Genomic DNA, 17986 nt, shown 5'->3' on the forward strand with positions numbered 1-17986 from the left:
CATTGCCCGAATCGTCGGCCCGCGTTGTATTTTCCCATGACACTGCGGTGCCAATGATGCACGTGGTGGTCACGATTGAAGAAGACGACGTTGTTATTGTTGATGATGGAAATGCAAAGGTCACTCCGTGGCTGCAAGGCGGGTCACGTGAACCCATCCCATGCAACACAGGAATCGCCAAAACACCGATTGTGAACGCGCGTTTAGCGAAGTGAATACTCGATGTGACCGCAGTGCTCTCTCACGGGCAGCACCACCCACCGACGACACTCAGCAGGAACCATCGCAGCCAAGGGTCTCAAGTGTTTAAAAAGAAACCGCGTTTACTGATCCACACTCGTGTCATCGGCAGTTGAAATCAAACGTGGCTAACTCTACGCTAGGGCTGAACGATTTGGGGAAAATATCAAATTGCGATTTTTCTGACAGATGTTGCGATTTGATTTGCGTTTAATTTTGTTTAAAGTCAAGCTTCAGTTCAATATTCACTGTGTAATAGATTTACATGTGATGGAGCATTACCACGTGATACCATCAAAATATGAACTGCTCAAGATATTCCAATGCAAGAATGAGAACAAAATATATGAATTGCTTCCAACATGTATTTATTAAAATGTTTTAATTGAAATAGAACAATCAAACAGAACAGTTGTTAAGTTAAATAAATAAAGTTATAAAAATCAATAAAACAATTCCAATAAGTAATGGGAGAATAGGGTTTTCCCCTTTTTTTCTGGCAACAAAACAGGTGTTAAGTTGATAAAACACCAAACCGAAACCTTTTTATAAAGAATCATGTCTGCATTAACCACAATGCTTGTGGTCAGAATGCAAACAAAAAACACCGATAATATATGCATTGTTCTTGAAACCGATTGGTCCACACCAGAGACAGCTTTCTTTTGAGCCTCGTCTCAAACGGTGTGAGACCAGAGGGGAACAACCGAGTCTTGTATTTTGGTACTGGCAAAGGTCCCGTGAGGTAGAAATAATAGGACTTTTCAAATCGCAAAAAATCGCAGCCTTTGCAATTTGCTAATCGCATTGTTTAAAAATTACGATAATGCGATATGAAATCGATTAATCGTTCAGCCCCGCTCAAAACCTTGTATTTAAAATAAAAATTGGAATCGCGACAGCTACATCGAGACGGCTACATCGAGACGCAACGTAACACTGCATGACAAACAAAATCACAGCAATTCTAGCGTCGGTCGCCTCGCACGCGATCGTTGTGGTGGCCGCTCCTGCTGCTGCTCCTGCTGCTGCTGCACCTGCTGCTGCTGCACCTGCTGCTGCTGCCGCGGTGTCCCCGTTACTCGGAGCTCGCTCCCAAAGCCCCCTTTGGCTCGCGGGCGGCGTGCAGCATGCGGGGGCCAGGCGCAGTGGGCGGCTCCCCCGGCTTCACAACTCGCCTCGTTCATTAAACACTCTCGACACTTGGTGACTTAATCACCCCATTGGGATCACACAGCAACAGCAGCAGCAGCAGAAATCCTCACGCACCCCGCACCCCCCCACGACTGCAAAATAATTGGCAAGACACTCCTGAAAAAGGCTCATGAGACTCAGGATTTCCTAGGTAAACAACCGTAATAATTATATTCATAATCTCTAGAAAACACGGACAATGGAAATGCATAAAAAATCTTGGGCCCGTTGCGAACACTGCCATTTCGCAAACTTTCCACCAAACATTAGCAGAACCTCTTTGCTGCCAACAACAACGTCCACGCCTCCTCCCCTCGGACCAAGCGCACGAGTTGCCGGATCAGGGACTCGCCACCACCACCGCCGTCTGCGTGGTGGAATAAAAGTGTCATTTCCCCAAGGAGCGTCCGCAGTCACGAGCACGGGGCGGAGGAGGCCGGCGGCCGCGTCCCGGGCGTCGTCCAGGCTGGGCAGAGGCCGAGGCGGCGCTGTCCGGCGTTCCCTGGGACACCCACAACACGCGCCGCCGTGTCTTGGCAGCCGGCTTCACTTGAACAAAGTTCAACATTTATACAGCGCACACATCCCACCCACCCACCTCCTCCACCTCTTTATATTTGCTCAAGTTCCTTGGCGACGAACAACACTGCACGTCCCCATTCGACAGCCCACGCTGCTTGGCCCGATCGACTCTCGCGTGGCTGCCTGGACAACCACGAGAGAGCCTCATCGTCCCCAGAGCGCACGGAACATTATTGCTGCTGCTGCTGCCTGCTGGGGTGGGTGGGCGGGAGGGAGATGGGAACAGGGCCAAAGCCCAGAAAAGTGATTTGTACTTAAAAACTTTCCCCCCTTTTATCAGTCTGGAAACAGACAGAGCAATGACAATGGGCATCTGTCAAAGTCAACCGTGCACTGGAGAGGGGGCACAGCGCAGTGGAAACTATTTCGGCGCCACGCTGCCAAACGTGGCGTCAAACACAGCCCCCCCCCCCCCCCCCCCGTGCATCACAGTGGTGGCAGCGCTCACCGACGTCAGCGGGGCAAAGCCGCGGGTCAGCTCTGTGGCAGGGGGCTGGCGTGGGACGGGTCGCGACCCCCTCGTGGACATGGTCGCGAGACCAGGCCGCTACGCTCCCGCCAGGAAACTTCTCTGAGAGGCGTCCAGGCAGCTCGCGCGTAACGACGATGCACGTTGACGCCCGCCGTTGATGTACGCACGTTGAACTTCTTTCGCGCCGTACGTAGCAACCAACCGTGCTAATTGGAGGTGCGGGGGAAGTGCAACGAAGTTGTAAAGACAGAGCTCGCGACATCACTCGGTTCTCTGTGCACAGTAGCGACGGTGGCGCTGGGAAAATGGTACCAACTTTTTGTTTTGCATCCTTCATAATCACATGGGGACGAGGGGGGGGACGGGGGGGTTGAGATGGGGAACGCACGGCGCTGCTCTGCGGTGGCCGCCGCTCGATTCGCCACCGAGCAGCGTCAGCACCCGGACTCCGCCTTCACCAACCCACGCTGACCAGCAGAGTGAAGTATGGTCACTTGCTCGCCGCCATGATGGACACGCTGGAAGGGGGGGAGGGGGGCCTTCATCCAGCAGTGGATTATTCTGCGTGTACGGCTGCGAGGAGTCCGTTTACATCGTTGTGCGCGTGTGCAGGGGGTGCCATGTTACACGCGTGTGGATTCACGTGTAACGTGTGTTGTGACTGCCGCGTGGTGTGGGCCGCGCGCGGTGGGGGTAGCGTGGTTTGTACTGTAGAAGAGTGCACACGCGGTTTCGTCCACGCCAAGTTTCAAACTGATGTGCAGGTTTTAACTTGGATTGTGCCCCCTCCATCGAAGAACAGTGTTTTGTTTCTTGGCAGCGCAGCGCTCGGCCCTCTGCCAAAAAGCGAGAGGTCTCGGGGGGGCCAGCGGTCTTCTCCATCGGCGGACCGACACGCGGCTGCGGTTGGTTTTGTGCCATTAGGTGGACCCCTTCTCCGCCCGAATCTTGGTGCCAACCATCAGCAAAGTATAAACATCATTGCTGAAGACCGGAGAGAAGTGTGGGTATGGGTGGTTGTACAGGTGAGAGCACAGGGGGATTTTCCCTCTGTTTTCGGGGTCGATTAAGTCCCAGATTTCAGGGAGGCTGCAGCCTGGCCTGCGAATCGACACAAAAACAGACAACACGCGTGTGCGTGTTAACGGCAGCGCAAATGCCCCGATCTCGCTCGCCCCACTCGTCGCATTTATACTCGCAATTCACGGTCATCTTGTTATATTTGTCAAGCATAAAATCATAGTTTACGACTGACCCTAAGTAAATAAGGTACACGTGTGACAATGATCATGCTTGTAAAGTTCCAGCGACAGACCACAGTTTTATTCCAGTGTAGTTTTATTCCTCGCTCCCAACCTCAGAACGGAGTCTCTGCTCCTGGCGCAGCACCCCCAGCCGGCACAGCGACAGGACAAACTCTACGCGAACCGGCAGGACACGCAGCGCCCTATTCATAGACTTATTTATTTGAACCTGTTGCCAAAACTGCCACGTCGCACACTTTACACCAAATAACGGCGGAATATTGTTGATGCCAACGCACCCAGGCCTCTGGGCTCGAATTATAACTCGAGTTGCTGGATTAGATAGTCAGCGTAAACATGACGGCGTGAGAATTGGCGTGAGAGACGAGTTTCTAGAGTGCGGGCTGCTCCGTGACAAAAGCAACGACGCCGCCCCCCACCCCCACGCGCCCCAGCGCTGGCCGGGCTCGGCAGAGACAGACGCCAAAGAGCCGCCTACGGGATCAACGTGTGCCGCCGCAATGGGCAGCTGATAACGCGCGATACGCACTGTACAAATGCCAACTATGTAGGGTTATGGATTGAGAATGTGTGTGTGTGTCTACGAGGTTGCGAGGAGCGGTCGTGTAGCGGTTAGCGCTACGCTGCGTTACAAACCCGGCGACACGAGTTCAATTCCCGCTCACGGCCAACACCAGTGACGATAATACGGGAGGCCCAGGACCGGTTAACTCAGCCTAAAATGAGTACCTGGCACGGTGTGTAAACTTCGCCACTGGGGAGACAAATGCGGCCTGGCGTGGTGCTTCGTGTGCCGTGCCGGCCTTCGTAGGTGCTACTCGCTAACAGCACTTGCCACTACAGTCTGTTAAGTCTACACGGGGGAGCTTTGTCTTTGTGTACGAGGTGTCGTCACGTGTTTGCTAAGCGTCACCAAACACCGTTGGGACGCCCTAGCAAACGAGACGTCCGATCTCAAGGGATTTTCTAGGTGAAGTATTTTCTGAGCAACAACAACAATAGCAACAACGACGATGATGATGACGACGAGGCCCAGGTGAGGCACCTACTTGGTCCGGCGTGTGCACCACGAGTCCTCCAGCACCAGGTAGTCCACGTCCATCTCCTGCAGGATCCCCTTCACCTCCGCCGCGCCCTTGCGGCTGTACACCGAGTAGACTTTCTTCGTGCGCGCTCTGCCCAGGCACGCGCGGTCACCACAGACCATCAACAATGTCGCGAGTCTTGCGGCGAATGCACTTTCCAGGGCCCTATTGTCCACGACAGCTGTTGGCTCCGCAGAAACGCATGTTTTCCTCATCATCTGTAAAGTTTCTGCAGAACCGCATCCTATTTTCTGTGAATTTTTCGCAGGTAAGATGAGTGATGTGGAAAGTTTGCCCGATTATCACCAGGGCTATCCGCGATATTTTGCCACGAGAATTCAAATCACAGGATCCGCCATATCAATCCCCCGCATCACGGTGGACGAGAGGTTCTCCTGTTCCTTCGATAGCAGCGGGCATGACGGTGTTGATTGGACAGCACCGTCCGTTAACGAACCGACTGCAATCAACTTTAAAACACCCGATTGTTAGTTCATCATACCCCCCGGGGTGAATAAAATGGGTACCACCTCGTGAGGGAAGTCGCGAGTGGTTTTCCTATGGATGGGAGTGAGGAATTCCCACCACTGGGTCTGCAGGGCTGTTAATGGCATTTTGAGCACGAAATCACTTTTTTTAATTGTCTATCGCGATCAACTTAAATACAACAACAAAAATTACATCCCGGAAAATTACCAAGAAAAACCAAAACAATCGTGGTGCCATGGACGTTACTCCACCTGAGACCGGCGTCTTCGTAATGAGGGTGGTTTACGATCGCCCGGCCTGTGGAGAGTTTGATGCTGGCCATTGTGGGCATGGCGCCGGCGAACACGGCGTCTGTGGAAGTACCACACGCCGGGCGCAGCACAGCAGCAGCAGCACGGCAAGCGGCTCCAGTCACGATTGTTGGGCGGTCGCTCGCACAGACCCATCGCGCGAACCGCGTGGCAGCGCACAGAGCTCGTAGCAACGTCATCTCAAGTGGCTTTGTTCGTTTAATCGGGGTGGCATGATGTGGTCCCGAGCGCGAGACACAAGTGGATCCCTGTAATTTCACGATCGTGGCCACGTCGCGCGTTGAAACCACTGACCCCACGGGATGGTTAAAATGGTCACTGCTTTGCGGCGCGGCAAGGGCGGTCGCGTTAACTGGCCCTTCCCACGGCAATGTACAATTTCCATCAACGCCTCGTGCCGCCGCTGGCAACGAGAACCTGCCCCCGCTGACCAGATCGAGAAGGGAGACCCACCGACGCGTACGAGGCATCGCGGCCGACAGGTGGAGAAGCGCGCCGGAGGTTGTTTGACTGCGCTCACCTTCCGGCGTGTGGGACTTGATCCACGTGACGAGGTCCTCCTGCTCCACGTTGCTGAACTCGCCCACGTTGGCCCACTGCGCGTGGATGTTGCTCGTTCCCTGTACGCTCATGAGGGCCACCGTGACGAGCGCCAGCGCGTGCACCAGCCACTTGCGACGGGGCTCCCCCAGCGTCTGCCGCAACGGGGAACACCGCACGCGCCGTCCCGGTTATGGGACGGCACGCGGGACGGCACTACAAACGCGGCGGCGAGCCGAGATACGCGTCCGAACCGATTGCACGTACGGGAAAATTTGTCGCGTGCACGCGCAGACATGGTTCGCGACGCGTGCTGGTGACTCGGCCGTCAGTTACCTTCTTCGAGCAGAGCAGGGAGGCCATGAGGCACAGGTGGGGCGTGAGGAAGAGCTTCAGCCTCATGATGAGCACGGCCATGACGGTGAAGACGATCAGCATGAGCGCGTGGAACACCAGCTGCACAAAACCACGCAGCACGCACGCTGTCAGCAGCTACGCGCATGCACGCACGCTGTCAGCAGCTACGCGCACGCACGCACGCTGTCAGCAGCTACGCGCACGCACGGTGTCAGCGGCTACGCGCACGCACGCACGCTGTCAGCGGCTACGCGCACGCACGCACGCACGGTAGGGCAAGCGGCGCTCCTAGGCCCCGGCGGTCTGGTTTCACAGAGCGGCCCGACCACGCAACTCGCAGTGACGCACAAACCTCCTGATGGTTCCAGCTGCCTCTTGCTCACCCACCTGCTCGTTTACCATTCACGCGACGCGACGTTCGGTTTGCTGTGAAGAGACGACGACTCACCTCGGCATGATGCGACTTTGAATCGGCCGGCCTGTGGAACAAGAAGACGCGTGGGCACTGCGGTCACACGGCGAACTGCGACACGATTCACAGCACCGTGCGGTAAACGGCCGATTTGAACCGTGCAAAATTTGCTTTAAAATTGTGTTCATTACATAAAACCAGGCGGTTTTTCCAGTGGAGATTTTCATTTTTCCTCATCATTTGTAAAATTACTTATTTTTCAAATGTTTACCATCAACCAATCACAAAGAATGTTAACTTGCACAATGTTAGTAACAAACACACAACGGTTTGACACAAATGACTGCTAATCCCACAATTAGCATAGGCTGGTGCAACGGACGCACGATTGCCGATGACGCACACAGACACTCGTGCCGGCTGCGGCTCACACTCACTCACTCACTCTCACATTCAAAAGACAAAGAACCCCCGTATAGCCTTTAACAGACTGTAGGGGCAAGTGCTGTTAGCGAGCACCTATGAAGGCCGGCACGGCACACGAGGGGGTGGGTGACCAGCACCACGCCCGGCCGCCTTTGTCTCCCCAGTCGCAAAGTTTACACACGGCGCCAGGTACTCATTTGAGGCTGAGTCGACCTTGGGGAGGCCAAGGACCGGTTCAGGTAATCGTCACTGGCGGTGTTGGCTGTAAGTGGCAATCGAACTCAGGTCACCGGGTTCCTAGCGCAGCGTAGCGCTAACTGCTACACTACAGCTCACACTCACTCTTACTCACTCTCAGTGGCTCACACTCGGTCACTCACGTCTCACTCTCACTCACTCACTCACACTCACTCACTCACTCACACTCACTCACACTCACTCAGGTTCTGCAGCAGCTCCCTTGAGTATCGTGGCGTGATGAGGGCTCAGCCTTTCCTTATTCATCTACATAATAATAAACAATACGTTAAAACATTGCAATTCGGTTGTATTACTACGCTCGTTTACCCAGCAAAGCCTCACCGTGTCTCACGAGGGAGGGTCCTGCCAAGTTTTCGCAGTAGGGGGTGATCATTACCATGAATATTGCATGAGACATCCACTCCACAACTGTACTTGTGTAACACATGCAAATTCCTTATTTCATTTGCCCAGAGTCCGAAAACTTTTTCAGGAGGGTCCTGCATCGGGATGTTTGGCCAATGCCAGTTACAGTGTGGGTGTTTACAGACCAGAGAACCAGCAGGAAACCTCAACAGAACAGGGCGAGAGAATACAAACTCCGCACGGGAAGGAGCTCGCTCTCATGTAAGATATGCACAGGATGATCACACCACAGTCTCTCTGCATTTACCGTAGCGTACTATTACCCAGCAGGACGAGACAATGAAAGTTTAACAGCACGGTTTGAAAGTCACAAGAGAATGATTTTACAGTGGGCCGAGTATCACTTCTGAAGGAGAAACAGAAAAATCGATTCCGTGCCGAGCACCACCACTGAATTCCCTCCGGAAGGAAACAGCGCAGGGTTCGTGTATTCGTGTACGAGATGCAACCATCACGGTCGTCACGCCCTCACCTGGGAAGAAGAAGCAAGCCCTCTGTCGGGGACTCTGCTTTCAAACGGCACAAGGAGAGGATTTCGTAAACTCTCTTGACACAAGGCACAAATCACCGCGTGCGTATTCCGGGATGCTTCTGTACAACATAATTAATGTAATTATTATATGAATAGGTTTTACCCTTTCTGGCGATAACACAGGTGTTAAGGTGTTAAAACACCAAACAGAAACCTTTTGCAAGGAATCGTGTCTGTATCAACCACACGTACCTGTGTTCGCCTTTTGGCGTCCTCTGTTTGAGACTAGGCTGTAAAGAAAGTTGCCTCTAGTGTGGACCACTCAGTTTCAAAGACGACGCATCGTAGACTACCAGAGCACGCTTTTGGTTTGCATGTTCTCCACAAGCACGTGTGGTTCATGCAGTGACATGATTCCTTGCAAAAGGTGTCTGGTGTTTAAACATCTTAACACCTGTTGTATTTCCAGAAAGGGTAAAACCTATTCTTATATTTGATACGTAACTATTATTATGATGATTTGACTTACGGAGAATGAGCGCTCCTCAACAGCGCAAGTTTGTCCTTGATTGCCTGCAACAGACAGAGTACGCGGCTCGCTGGCAGTCCGTTTGTATGCATGTTTGTATGTATGTACATTTGTATGTGTTTGTATGTATGTATGTTTGTATGTATGTATTTTTGTATGTATGTTTGTATGTATGTCTGTATGTATATTTGTATGTATGTTTGTATGTATGTTTCGTTCGCACCGCACGTAGCCAACCGTGCTAATCGGCCGCACGAAACCGCAGCCGGGGACGGCGACAGCGTACGGTGCACTTAACGTCGCGCTGTGCGGTGCGGGCGCCCCCCCCGCCCCTGACCTTGTAGACGATGATGGCGAACACGACGAGGACGACGGGCAGCAGCAGCGTGGCCGTGTACTTGTGCACTGTCTGAAGTAGACAAATAGAGGGCGCGCAGCGAGAGTGAGGAGGCGATCTCCGTGGCGCGAGCTCACGACGGCGGGGCCTTCGTTCCCCCCTTCCATTCAGGCTCGTGAACGCAGCTTCGCTCGGCTGCAGTTGCCACGACGACCCCCCCTCGTACCCGGGAGGCGTCGGACTCCGGCGTGAAAATAAAACACGCGAGAGCTTCGTCAAATTTGCTCTGTGCTGCCGTCGTCGCATTCAGAGATTGTGGGCGGCCCTCGTTTTTAATTGGTTCTTCTCTGAAGTCTGGCCGTGACCGCCGCGTTTTAAATGAAACCCTGGAGCGTGCATTCACAGGCGTATTCGCTCGCAGCAGCACTGCGGACAACCAGGCGCTGGGATCGGCATCCACTCTCTCCGCCTTCAGTTTAACACGAAGGATTTCACGACCAACGTTATCCACAAGAGGTTTTGGGGTTAGATCGCGTAAATATAAATGCGTCGTTAAAGCCGCCACCGCCCGACACAGCCAATTAGTAAGCTGTTACGTAAACAAAACACGCCAATTAGTTACTGGTTCAGCACACCGGTGTGTTGGAGAGGAAACCCACAACATTTACAATTAGAGTACGACGTTTCGCCAGTCATTACAACTAGCATCATCAGGCGACAGCCAGAGTTCGGGAGAAATCCTCCTCCTTCGCCAACCCGCTGTGACGAGCAGGGTGAAGTACAGTCAAGTAACAACCTCCTGCAAATCAGGCCCCACATCCAGCAGTGGATTGACAAGGCTGCGGCGTGGTGTACGTTTCGGCAAAATCTGCGACTGCTCGATCGCTGTAGTCTGCCTGTGAGTGTCTCAGGAAGCACGGCGCTTCGGAGGGGAGTCACCTGATATTCCATGAAGTCGAATTCGGGAGCGCAGGTGTACATCTGTGTGTCGAAATCCTTGTAGCCCGTCAGCTTGGACTTCAAGATGTTGAAAATGTGGGCCTATGGAGATGTCACCAAACAGAAATCAGCGTTGGCACCTTCACGCATGTCTCTGTAACGTAAGAGTTGAGTGCAGATTGAACGTCTCTGTAGCGTGAGAGTTGAGTGTAGAGTCAACGTCTCTGTAGCGTGAGAGTTGAGTGTAGAGTCAACGTCTCTGTAACGTGAGAGTTGAGTGCAGTCAACGTCTCTGTAACGTGAGAGTTGAGTGTAGAGTCAACGTCTCTGTAACGTGAGAGTTGAGTGCAGTCAACGTCTCTGTAACGTGAGAGTTGAGTGCAGAGTCAACGTCTCTGTAACGTGAGAGTTGAGTGCAGAGTCAACGTCTCTGTAACGTGAGAGTTGAGTGTAGAGTCAACGTCTCTGTAACGTGAGAGTTGAGTGCAGTCAACGTCTCTGTAGCGTGAGAGTTGAGTGTAGAATCAACGTCTCTGTAGCGTGAGAGTTGAGTGCAGTCAACGTCTCTGTAACGTGAGAGTTGAGTGCAGAGTCAACGTCTCTGTAGCGTGAGAGTTGAGTGCAGATTGAACGTCTCTGTAACGTGAGAGTTGAGTGTAGAGTCAACGTCTCTGTAGCGTTAGAGCTCACGTCGTCGGCCACTCCCAGCAGGCGGCTCCAGGCCGTCTTTATGACGAAGGTGACTGCGAGCCACATGCCCGCTTGTGCCACCTGCGGTGTTTGCGAGCACGTGGGCACAAGCACGCATTAGCTCGCTTGGCCAAGACTAGATTATATACACACACGTTCGTTTAAATATAGATTTGTTTGGCGAGTTGCTTGCGGGAGTGCAAAGTGTGCGTATTCCCACATCTTAAAAGATGTCTCGCACAGCGTTGAAGAGTATGCCAAATGCCCTTTAGAGGGGGGCCCTTTAGAGCGCCCTCTAAGAGACCCTTTCTACCAGCAGTGGCACTAGCAAGTCATTGCAGGCCTGCGCCTTGATTACTCGTTGTACGGTTTGGTAGTGAAAACTAATGTTTTTAATGAAAGAGGATATCTGCTCTATACGATAAATCATGAGAATGCAACGGGCAAATTGACTTGGAAGGATATTAAAGAGGAATGGATAATGAATGTGTGTGGATTATTTGCGTTTGTCGGTGGCTACAATCTGCACGATGCCGGCTTTACTGAGGGAGTGTAAAACACCAACTCACCCATCTCAACAGGTCAACCCGGGAAATCCTATTCAGCCACGAATGCAGACTGACGACCACCTACCAGCAAAACAAAACACCTGGTTACAAAACGTGCTTAACGGTAGTTTTAAGGCACAACTCGAAATCTAGAAAACAAAAATAAATATCAATGCAAATGTCTCAACACAGAGAGAGCACAATGGCCCAAAACGCGTGAATGGATAATAATTTGGAGGATGCAGAGGGGCTGGTGTTGCGCAGCGGATGCCGGTGGCGGACCCAGATGGCGACGAGGGAGGCGGCGTAGAAGGAGCTGAGCAGCATCTCGTTCCCGAACATGAGGGTGCAGGACACGACGAGGCACAGCTGTCGAGAGACGTGGAGCGCGGCGTCACTTTCCTGAGGGCCCCCCCCCACATCAGACAGACCCCGCGGCGCCGCGCGCTTCGAACAAAACGGGCGATCGTTCCAATTCGCGCGTTTACCACGTTCAGGAGAACAAACTTCTTCATTTTCTCGGCATCGATGTAGCCCAAGATGTAGACCGCGAAAAGGCACGCGACCTGAAACGACGAACGCGCATGGTCAGCGACGCGATAACGACGCCGCTTCCGAGGCCACGCGCGCAACCGACTGCCGGTTCGCCGTTTGAAGAACGAGACTCAACATCGGTGTGGGCGGCGAGCGAGTGAGCGAGCGGCACCTGCGTGAGCAGGACGAACTGTGCAAACTGCCAGCACAGCACGAAGCAAACGGTGGCGCCAGCGAGCACGCCCAGGGTCAACTTTTCCACCTGTGGCTTCCTGCACGCAACACACGACGGACGGACAGGCAGAGGCGCACACGGAACTTGCAGCGTAAGTTTATCATAGCGCCCGTTAAACTGATCCACAGCGGGCTGTACCACGATGTTTAATTTTCCCAGAAAACTTGTTTACCCCAAAGTGAGCCACGAAACCGCAAAGAAGAATGAGGATGGCCACTGACCGGAGAACTCTGGTAACCAGCAGCATCTGCAGCACCAGGAATGGGTAGGAAAAGCTCTCCCGGAGTGGTGGGGTCCACATGACTCGCGTTGCCTGGGGCAGCACAAAGACCAATCAGCAAAAAGCGCCGTGGCGCAGTGCCATCGAGACTCTGAAGGTTTCCCCGTTTCGCTTTCTGGTGCTCGAGCAGGTGAACCTCACCTCGCTGTGGTTGAAGAAGAAGGACAGGACGGCCACGAGGCCTCCAGCGACGCTCCCACTGCAGCAAAACAACAACACGCAATGTTCGCTATGCACTTGTAAAATTGCTATGTCCACGCGACAACATCTAAAGTGCTTAATTTACTTCGTGTAACTTTACACGGGCTAAACTTGCACGGGCATTGCGAGGAAGTTCTAATATTCACGCATTGGCATCCGGCACTACTGATTCAAGGATGTGTTGCCAAGGCCAATAAATCAGTAACGCATTTAGAAACGAACTTAAGCGCCAGCTGGAGTTGAATGAAAGCGTTTCCAGTTGTCAGTGGTAACTACCTCCTTGGGAGACATTTATCCAACACATAAGCGTTGCCACAGAACCTGTGGTCTGGCCAAAATTGAGAGATTTTACTTTACACAGTCAAGCATACAGCAAAATGACCCTTGTGTTTTACAATCGTGAGCTGTTGTCAAATGTGTTTTGTTTGAATGTTAAATGTAACGATTCATCACTGCAACTTAATAAGTTGAGCATGTCCGGAATTCTGCTTTCAACGAACTCGCGGGATCCCCACAGAGCAGAAAGAGGTGTGGCGACGCATGGGTGGCTTTACCTGAGGTATGTCCCATAGAGGAAGAACACGGACATCATCAGGCCATTCAGGAAGAAAACCATGTTGACGTAGAAGTACGAGATGTCTCCCATTCCTGGACAGACACAGAGAGGAACAGCCACGGTTTTCCAGCAAGCACATGCGAGTGTAATTTCATACACGAGCGTGTGCCATGTCTGTTATGAAATAAAACATAGGATTTATTGGTTAAACGCTACAGTTGCAAGAATTTAACCATCGGCTTTCATTAATGTGCCGGGAATAAAAAGATGATGATTAATAAACAAGAATCTGCGAGAGAGGGAATGCCGCTCGCGACATGCCCACACGACCCTTGTGAGGGCTGTACCAAGATAAATCATCAGTCAACACACGCTGCCACGGCCTCCTCCAGATTCACAGATCCGTCTCTCCACCTACAACAATTACGAGCATCCCATCGGCCTTCTGAACATGATTATCACGGCGTTCTTAAAGTGATTATCATTTCAGCAATATCGGTTTCGACATTCAGTATCTCATCAGCAGTCAGGCTCGCTTAAAGCATAGCTGGTGAACCGCCCAACGCCTGTATGTAAATACGTTGAGATTCTTTTGCACCGTACGTAGCCAACTTTGCTCATAAGAGGTGCGATGTAAGGAAAATAACCTAAACACAGAACGTAGTTTATAGGCAGGGACCATTTCTGTTAGATAGAGGTCCTAGTTCAAGGCCAACATTTACAATACACAACACATAAAAAAATCGTTAAGTGTTATTGTTAAGCATATGAGTATCAAACACATTCCTGCGGAGGGAGCTGGTAGGAACGTTAGGTTGCTCGGTCAATGGCTAGAGTCAACGGCGGCGTGGTGTATTCCGCAAATATGCCCGACTGAGGGCGGGCACAAGCCGGCGTGAGTAGGTTAAACTTTGAGTTTTATAAGGGCACCACGGGGTGACCAGCCCCTCCCCACCCAGCCCCACCCAGCTGCTGCCCACCCTCCCCACACAGCCCCTCCCCCACCCTCCCCATCCAGCCCCTCCCCACCCAGCCCCTCTCAACCCTCCCCACCCAGCCCTCCCCTCCCCACCCAGCCCCTCCCTCCCCACTCAGCCCCTCCCTGCACGACGGACGGACACAATAATCCCCTGTGGGCTGGTGTAACCAGGAGGTTCCTACCAGTATAAATAGTGTGCATGCATCTGTAAAGCAAATAGGGTGGTATACTACACCGCCTGACATTGTTTATCAGGGTGGAACCACGTGTCTGCGTTGTGGATATGAATTGGCAAAAACGTCTGCGCTGGGGGTGGGATGCGTGAGAGGGATGGGTGGGAGGGGGGCGATTGCCAACACGGCCACTGGAGTGGTCTTCACGGTGACCCAGGGGAAGTCCTAAGAGCAGTTGGAGGGAAGCTGTCAGGGCCCATTTTGGAGGTGGCTGCGTGTTTATTCTGCTGCAACTGTGCCATCTTGCTGAGGGGAGCGTGCATTGGTAGCGGGGTGCTGTGGGCGGAGGCATCAGCGGTTTTGGCCACGGTGCCGTGATGATGAATCGTGCACAAAGCAATCGTTGTGCCGAGTGGAAGCCGCATACCCTCGCAGCTGGAGATGGCACTTAGCATGTTGCCACGATTCACGGTCCAGCACTGCACAGTCTGGATTCCCAGGCTGTTCGTCACAGCCAGGTACGTCCGGTACATGCCCCCAAGAATTACCTGGTGAAAGCACAATTTTCCTTGTTATTCAAAGTGAATGCTTTATTTGGAACATCTGTAAGAGTTTTTAAGTTGACTTTATTTAACCAGGTGAGAACTCAAGAGACCAGGATGAGTCTCATTTGCAAGAGTGAACCGAGTCACCCAAGTGACAAAAGCAAATCAATAAATAAGAATAAATTACAGCAATAGGAGCAAAAGAAATGCAACAGAAATCAGGGCTAAAACGACCACGATACTGCAAGTAAAGCTTTAAAAAGGTATAAATAATGTATAGCTTCAAGTCATTCAGAAAGCCATCACACTTTCTCCAGAAAACAGAGAGCAAGGAGGGGATGTTCTCGCCTCTGGGTAGAGGTTGAACCGCTTGAGGGTGTTGATCACTTGCGGGTATTCGGTCAGTCGGTCGCGCATGATCATGTCCAGGCCAGACCAAAATGTGGGCGCCTCTGCAATGGTCTTGTAATAGGAGTAGTACAGGCCCTGCACACGCATGCAGAGAACAGCAGCAACAGGAGTAGCAGCGTACACATCATGCCCTACGCTACAGCCAACCGTACACTAAGCTATCAACACTGATTAGTTATTAAATTATAGCTGTCTTGAGGAAGAGGTAGCACAGTTGTTAGCACAATGTGCTCCTAACCAAGTGACCTGAGTTCAAGTCCCAGCAGCCAGCATCAGTTCTCAGTGATATCTGAACCAATGATTGGAAACACCTTCACCGACCCACACTGAGCAGCATGGTGAAGTATGGTCAAACAACCCCCATGGCCGATCCAGTATGGGGAGCTCTTCAAAATCATAATGCCGCCGATTGCCAAAGGTCAGACATGATTACATTTACTGTTGCTGTATTCATCTTTATTGACATTCCATTTGAAGTCTAAAAGTGTGGTCCACCACAACGCAACCACAGAGTGTGTGATGGAGAGTTTATGATCCTCTGGGTATTTAAGCTACACAGCGTTGGCGTGGCGGTCAGCACGACGCTCCGCGAGTCTGCCCGGGCATCGTTGGTAAGTTGCATCTCAACTATGCCTGGACTACACTCATATTCATCAGCACGTGGGAGGAATGTATGACCGGGCATTGGGGTGATGGTGGCGGTCACATCATGCGCTGCAGTGCCAGTATTATTGGTGCCCGCTAACAAGAGTGGAGTTGACTAAATGTGTGATGTTTTTTGGTGGCCCTGAGACAGTAGTTTAAATTCCACATTTGCATGGCTGGGGTCAGTATGTCCACGAGATGAACGCCATTGATTTCAAGAGCAGAAACACAATCCGTGTGCAGATAATTACATGGCAAATTTACGAAATAACATCAGGGGGGTGATCCTCAGCGTAGCTAGGTGAGCGAGACAGCCAGACCCCGCAGCAAATTCCTCACCATCTCGGTCCGGAAGGTGAGCTCCCGCTCGAGGGTCGACAGGTGGGAGAAATGACGGTCATTCTCAAACAAGCTGCTCAGATGGTACCTGACACCACCACACAGCAGAGGCGACCGTTAGCACCAGAAGCGAAGAGCGGCCACGTCGTTCACGCTGGTTAAGCTACACCACATTTCTGGGAGGCTCATTCAGAGCACACGGGGCAGGAAGCGGCAGTCATTCCCTCTCCCCTGCCAGCCACTCCCCTGCCCGCGGGCTTCATGGGTTGCCCCGACTTCAACATCTGCTAAAAACGAGCTTCTTAGCTCATCGGATTCCTCTTGCAGTGCAAATAAATATTAGTTTTTTAAAAATGTATTCCGGGGTAAGTCAACCTCTCCGGGTGGCTCCGCTCCCCGAGTCGCCCGGCCTTTTGCCCCAGGTCGTGAGCCACGGGTCGTTGAAGGGAAACAAAAGCCCCAATTTGGTGCAACGTTTTGGGGCAACCGAGAGAGACTTTCTGCAATACCGGGACTGTAGCGGGCCACACAGCATGGCGCCTGGTAGGTAACTGCAGAAACAACAGGGCGATGAAAAGAGTGCAATACGTACCAGTGCACGAGTCCAAAGGCTCCAGCTGTGGAAAGAGAACACACACAGAGCGGGCTGATTTAGCAGACATCGCCCGCGCCCGACTCGACTCATTTTGAGCTCCCTGCTAGCGGGACATCTTTCGTCCAACAGCGGCGGGAGCCGAGGCCATTGCGGGGCTGCGCCGTTACCGCGTGGAGGTGGCGGTGGGTGGCGGTGACCTTTCTGGCGCGCTCCCTCCTTGGGCTGCGGATCCGTCGCTAGCCTCGACCACCGCCACCACCACGGTGGCGGTGTTTTCCACCCGCGCCTCACGCCACGCCAAGCCGGGAGCGGCCTCCTCCACAAGGGGCGCGCTGGGGAGTCGGGATCGCCTCCCCCGGCGGTGCCATCCCAACAGCGGTGAGCAGCATTTTGGGGGGGGGCGGTGTTTGTTCACAAGCCAACAAAACCCTGAGCCCGGGGTTTCACCTTCTGGGGCCTCATCGGCAGGGCTCTTTAGACAAAAAGTTCGCCGGATTGCCAGAAGTTTAGGAAGCTCATAAGGGGCGCTCCTCCTCCTCACGACTCGGCCGCGGGGCCGCAACGTAAGCCTCGGTCTGGCCTAGGAGATGCCCCGCGGAGCGAGGGTTGCGGGCGGGTGCGGTGGGGTGAGCGTGGTGGGTGGGGGGGGGGTGCCAACTCACCCAGCGTCGCGACGAGGGCGAGGCGGCCGTGGCCGGCCAGGCGGCCTCGCTTCGCTCTGGGGCCCCCCGCCTGCTGCTGCTGCGGCTTCCCCTCCTTGGCCGCCATCGCTCGCGCAGCGCCGCGAACTTTGCCGCTTCGCCTCCGGAGCGGCGGAGGAGCCGGCGCGTCGCTGCCGAGCGGCTCCATGGATGAGTGGGGGGTGGTGGGCGAGTGGGGGGTGGGGGGGAGTGGGGGCGAGTGGGTGGGGGGGAGTGGGGGCGAGTGGGTGGGGGGGAG

The 17986-nt window shown here is 53.2% G+C and overlaps 1 protein-coding gene across 3 annotated transcripts; it reads right to left on the bottom strand.

Moving 5' to 3' along the window:
• Positions 1-591: 591 nt before the first annotated feature.
• Positions 592-17903, bottom strand: DPY19L1 (dpy-19 like C-mannosyltransferase 1). Of its 3 annotated transcripts, none has more exons than XM_078598440.1 (24): positions 17710-17903; positions 17045-17069; positions 16453-16540; positions 15406-15543; positions 14940-15060; positions 13359-13452; positions 12745-12802; positions 12545-12636; positions 12261-12360; positions 12043-12120; positions 11837-11923; positions 11576-11635; positions 11007-11087; positions 10317-10418; positions 9378-9449; positions 9041-9084; positions 8512-8545; positions 7813-7877; positions 6984-7014; positions 6515-6634; positions 6159-6333; positions 5579-5678; positions 4803-4928; positions 592-3589 (listed from the first exon to the last, which is right to left on the bottom strand). In XM_078598440.1, exons 1-24 carry the CDS (start codon positions 17894-17896, stop codon positions 3409-3411), a joined length of 2259 nt encoding a protein of 752 aa, XP_078454566.1. In that variant the 5' UTR covers positions 17897-17903; the 3' UTR covers positions 592-3408. The 3 variants fall into 3 exon arrangements, with proteins under 3 accessions (XP_078454566.1, XP_078454476.1, XP_078454649.1); XM_078598350.1 differs by having other exon boundaries at positions 8512-8548; XM_078598523.1 differs by lacking the exon at positions 11837-11923 and having other exon boundaries at positions 8512-8548.
• Positions 17904-17986: the final 83 nt, after the last annotated feature.

This window comes from Lampetra planeri, chromosome 1 (assembly GCF_965212315.1).
Source record: "Lampetra planeri chromosome 1, kcLamPlan1.2.h2, whole genome shotgun sequence".
In the NCBI taxonomy this organism is placed as follows: domain Eukaryota; kingdom Metazoa; phylum Chordata; class Hyperoartia; order Petromyzontiformes; family Petromyzontidae; genus Lampetra; species Lampetra planeri.